We start from the raw sequence: 5499 nt of genomic DNA, 5'->3' as shown, positions 1-5499 counted from the left end.
ATATAGACCAATGGAACAGAACAGAGGCCTCAGAAATAAAACCACACATCTGCAACCATCTGATCTTTGACAAACCTGACAAAAACAAGAAATCGGGAAAGATTCCCTATTTAATAAATGGTGCTGGGAAAACTGGCTAGCCATCTGAAGAAAGCCGAAACTGGATCCCTTCCTTACATCCTATAAAAAAATTAACTCAGGCTGGATTAAAGACTTAAATGTAAGACCTAAAACCATAAAAACCCTAGAAGAAAACTTAGGCATTACCATTCAGGACATAGGCATGGACAAAGACTTCATGAGTAAAACACCAAAAGCAATAGCAACAAAAGCCAAAATAGACAAATGGGATCTAGTTAAACTGAAGAGCTTCTGCATAGCAAAAAAAACTACCATCAGAATGAACAGGCAACCTACAGAATGGGAGAAAACGTTTGCAATCTACCCATCTGGCAAAGGACTAATACCCAGAATCTACAAAGAACTTAAACAAATTTACAAGAAAAAAAATCAACCCCGTCAAAAAGTGGGCAAAGAAGACGTTTATGCAGCCAAAAGACACATGAAAAAATGCTCATCATCACTGATCATCAGAGAAATGCAAATCAGAACCACAATGAGATACCATCTCACGCCAGTTAGAATGGTGATTATTAAAAAATCAAGAAACAACAGATGCTGGAGAGGATGTGGAGAAATAGGGATACTTTTACACTGTTGGTGGGAGCGTAAATTAGTTCAACCATTGTGGAAGACAGTGTGGCAATTCCTCAAGGACCTAGGGCTAGAACTACCATTTGACCCAGCAATCCCATTACTGGGTATCTACCCAAAGGATTATAAATCATGCTACTATAAAGAAAGACACATGCACACGTATGTTTACTGAGGAATTATTCACAATAGCAAAGACTTGGGACCAACCCAAATGTCCATCAGTGATAGACTGGATAAAGAAAATGTGGCACATATACACCATGGAATACGATGCTGCCATAAAAAAGGATAAATTCATATCCTTTGCAGGGACATGGATGAAGCTGGAAACCATCATTCTGAGCAAACTATCACAAGGACAGAAAACCAAACACCGCATGTTCTCACTCATAGGTGGGAATTGAACAATGAGAACACTTGGACACAGGGTGGGGAACATCACACACCAGGGCCTGTCAGGGGGTGGGGGGCTGGGAGAGTGATAGCATTAGGAGAAATACCTAATGTAAATGATGAGTTGATGGGTGCAGCAAACCAACAAGGCACATGTATACCTATGTAACAAACCTGCACGTTGTGTACATGTACCCTAGAACTTAAAGTAAAATAATAAAAAAAAAAACACACACAGAAAGAAATCAGAGAAGCAAAACCTCATCAACCTTTCTAGATACCAAGGAGTAGTACATCAGGATCTGGTGTACAGAGAAGAAGAGTTTGAGATGAACCAAGACAGTTCCACTGTTAACAAGTCTATGTGAAGCTACCCTCAAAGATTGAGGAAGCTGAGAGGCCAAGGAAAGAGGCTGACAAATCCAGTTTCTTAGAAAGAAACATTTAATAGGGTCTTAAGAACAAAAGCTATGTCCTAGGTTGTGGTGAGATAAGAATGGTGGATCCCTGTGCCATTTACCCCCAGACCCAGGACTTAAAAACCATAGGGAAAGAATGTGTAGGAAAATTGAAGTCAACCCCTCAGTGAATTGTAAGAATGTGATGTGAATCTACCTAATGGCAGGTTTTATGGTTAAGGGTTGTTTTGACCTAAGGGCAGGATTTACAGTAACAGTAGATAAAGTAGAAATTTTAGAGGCATTTCCAGAACAGGGGTTAATCACATGTCAACATGGCAGATTAGTATTTAAGATGGAATTGCTTGATTCTCCAAAAAAACCAAATACTGGGCCAAGAAAAGAAATTGAAAGTCTGAATTAAAAGCCCCAAAAGCCAAATCTGAAGGAAAATTTGGAGCAAGAGCAGCTGGGGATTTTGTGAAAGGTCAAGAGGGCAGACCTGGGAATTTGTGAGGTGTACTTAGCCCAGCGCAACTGTGAAGACCCTTTTGAAAGCTGAGTTCTTTCTCTGCTGATCTCTAAGGCCCATAGCACCCTGAGCGAAAATTTTAACATGAATAATAAGGTGTTAGATCATTTATTTACCTTTTTCATGGATTACATAACCATGTGTTAAGGTTGTTGTAAGGCTGGTGCCATGGTTAGTGGTTATCATATTGGACAAAACAGTCAAACATGGATTCTCTTTTTTTCCTTTCAATTTTAACTATAGGCACATGTAAAGATATTCAAAGTGTTGAGAAAAATAAAAAGTGAAAAGTAGAAGTATTTTCCCTTGCCTTCCTCTCTACCTCTCTTTCTGCTCTAAAGATATCCACTATTAAAACTTTCTTTTGCATCCATTCAGGAAAATGTACATTGCAATTTTATATGGACAGGCTTTTCATACATTACATAAAATTACACTATGGATACTCTTTGAGATATATATATATATTTTTTTAAATTAAAACTATAACTTGGAGATCTTAATGCAACACTACGTTTAGCTCTGCTTCCTTTTTAAAGGTTGCCCACTGTTCCATTTTTGGGGAACAGAATTTGTCAGTTCTTTATTCATATGCTTTAACATTATCTCCAACTTTTTACTAGTCGAGCAATGCTATAATATACATGGCAACTTATGTATGTGTGTAGGGATAATTCCTAACAGTCTATTTGCTGGATCAAAGAATAAGAACAAACGACTCTCTTACAGTCCTCCATGGTAAGTAGTGTTTCCAAGCAAGGAGGAAATACACAATTTGGAAATAGGATAGTGCATAAACAATAAAGACTGGAGAGAAAAGGAACCAGAGATAAAATAAAGATGAAAAAAAACCCCACCTCTGGCTGTGAGATAAGAAAGATAAATATTTATATCAATAATTTTAAGAGTGCCCTTTAAAGTGTAATCAGTACAGTCTTTCCTGGGAATGCTTAAGAACAATGCTTTAAATGTCAGTATGTTTCATTGCATAAACACGTAACTTTTAAAATACATGCTATTGTTCTTAGTTTTATTATAAAGACATTGCAGATTTACTGCATATAATTTGGAAAATGCAAAAAGACTAAAGCAGAAAATAGTTTGCACTCATCACTATTCAGAGACAACCAATATTGATTTTTTAATCTCTTATTTCTGTATACGTATTAATATTTACACAGTTGAGATCATATTCTATATACAAACTTCCCTTTGCCAATCGTTTTGATTTTAATGATTTTTTCATTATTCTTTGCCTGCTTTTTTTTTTTTTTTAAGATAATAGAAATCTAACATTGTTTTGCAATGAATTTGGATACCAGAATGACATCGACATGGAGAAACCTTTAAATTCTATTCAATATCAAAGAAGACAAGCCATGGGTATCCCATTCATCATACAATGTGGTGAGTGTTGAATTCTGTTCTAATTACCAAATATTAAGAGTTCTTAAATATGCAAGTCATTGTGGGATGCAAGTCATTGAGGGAGGAGGGAGACAAAGGTCAGTAAGACATCTTGCTTTCCAGGAGGTTACAGTCTAGAAGAAAGTTGTAAGTGTGAAAATAATTGTAATACAGGGAAAAATAAGGTAAATGATATAATAGAGACAAATAATTTTTTGAGGGTTCTAAGCAAAGGATTGGGGAGTAGAGGCAAGATTCTATGGTGGAGTCACATTTGTGATAGTCTTTAAAGTAGTTTCAGGCCAGGCATGGTGGCTCATGCCGAAATCCCAGCACCGTGGGAGGCTGAGGTGGATAGATTGCTTGAGCTCAGGAGTTCGAGACCAGCCTATGCAACATGGCAAAACCCCACCTCTACAAAAAATATAAAAATTAGCCAGGCACGGTGGTGCACACCTGTGTTTCCAGCTACTTGGGAAGCTGAGGTGGGAAGATCGCTTGAGCCTAGGAGGTTGAGGCTGTGGTGAACTGTGATTGTACCTCTGCACTCTACCCTGGGCAACAGAGTGAGACCCTGTCTCAAAAAAATAATAAATAAATTAAAATAGAATTTTGACTGGCAGAGATGAAGAGTAGCGAAAGGTGAGTTAATATCAGGTGTACACTTCAGCTAAGATGTTTGTGAAAGAGTAATAGAGATCTATTTTTAATATGTAACACTGTTTAATACCTTGTAGGAATTTAATAACTGACAACTGAATTACTGAACAATGAATAACTAATAAGACAAAAGTATTAGGTTGGGTAAAGATGTTAGAGATTCTTGAATGTCAGGATAAGGTTTTACTTTCATAAGCAAGCAGGAGGTATTGGAATTTTTTCCATAGGAGGGTAATTACATTTGGCACTTATTGATATGTTTTCTAGCTACTACACAAAGGGATAGGGAATTAAAGACAGTCTCTAATATTAATCTGTAACTAACAGCTCAGTAGAGAAAAACAGATGAGCAAACAAAAAAGCAGCCTATAGTGTGTAAAACTCTATAGAAGTATTATACAGCTCTCCGGGAGCACCTCCCCCGCCTTTTGCCTGGGAGTATTCCAAGGAAGACCTGACTGGTCAGAGGTAACGTGTAGTTAAAGTTGTTCTGGCAGCTCAATGAAGGATGACTTGGTGAAGGGCTAGAACAGGAGACTATTGTAATCTAGGATCCAGCTGACGAATTATAAATGTCTGAATGAAGGTGTGGCAGTGAGAGTTAAAAGAATCATACATGACAGATACTTAGAAGGTATAATTGAGGAAATTGATGACAGTATGTGACAGCTTGTCACATGCTAATAATAATGGATAACAATTACTGTGATTTTGATTTGTACCAGGTACTGTTAGAATCCAATCTCCAGTACCCAAGAGCTGTACAAAATTGGGCAAATTGTTTAACTTCTTTAAGTCTCAGTTTCTTCTTTTATGAAATGAGATTAGTATTTGTAGCTATAGTTTTAAGAATAATGTGAATAAATAAAGTTTACTAAGTGCTAAGGATAGTGTCTAGCAGTGTTGGTTTTTATGATGATGATGAGGAGGAGGATGTCATTTCATTCTCAGTAACTTTTAGATAAGAACAATATAATATTAATCTTTTAATAGATAATGATACTGAAATATAAGAAGTTAAATAATTTGTCCAAGATCATAGAGGTGGTAAGAGGTGGAGCTGTTCAAGTTCTTAACCTTTGTGTATACTGTCTCTGCCTTAGATGAAAGAGACAAGTGTTAACCTATGAGCCGTTAGCAGTGTGTCTGGAGGGAATTCAGGATTAAACCTAAGTGTAGCCTGGAGAGACAAGTGTGCCTTCATCCTAAAGGCAAGGAAGGACTGATTTGGAAAGTGGGTGAAGAAATCAGAAACTATAGACTGGAGAGGGGAATAAGAACAGAAGAAAGTACAGAAGAAAATGTGTATATGGCTCAGAAAACTTGATCCTTCCTTCCTTCCTTCCTTCCTTCCTTCCTTCCTTCCTTCCTTCCTTCCTTCCTTCCTTCCTT

The 5499-nt window shown here is 37.1% G+C and overlaps 1 protein-coding gene across 2 annotated transcripts in view; it reads left to right on the top strand.

The window, feature by feature from the left end:
- The window catches only part of MORC1 (MORC family CW-type zinc finger 1), a 162145-nt gene that overhangs the window by 86140 nt on the left and 70506 nt on the right, over positions 1–5499 (top strand). For both annotated transcript variants that reach the window (XM_011995501.1, XM_011995507.1), the window contains exon 15: positions 3319–3447. In XM_011995501.1, coding sequence (XP_011850891.1) covers positions 3319–3447 — 129 coding nt within the window. The remainder of the gene's footprint in view (positions 1–3318; positions 3448–5499) is intronic.

This window comes from Mandrillus leucophaeus, unplaced genomic scaffold (genome assembly GCF_000951045.1).
Source record: "Mandrillus leucophaeus isolate KB7577 unplaced genomic scaffold, Mleu.le_1.0 Scaffold113, whole genome shotgun sequence".
NCBI classification, from domain to species: Eukaryota; Metazoa; Chordata; class Mammalia; order Primates; family Cercopithecidae; genus Mandrillus; species Mandrillus leucophaeus.
The sequence above is the reverse complement of the archived record's forward strand: the minus strand, read 5'-3'. Positions and strand labels throughout refer to the sequence as shown.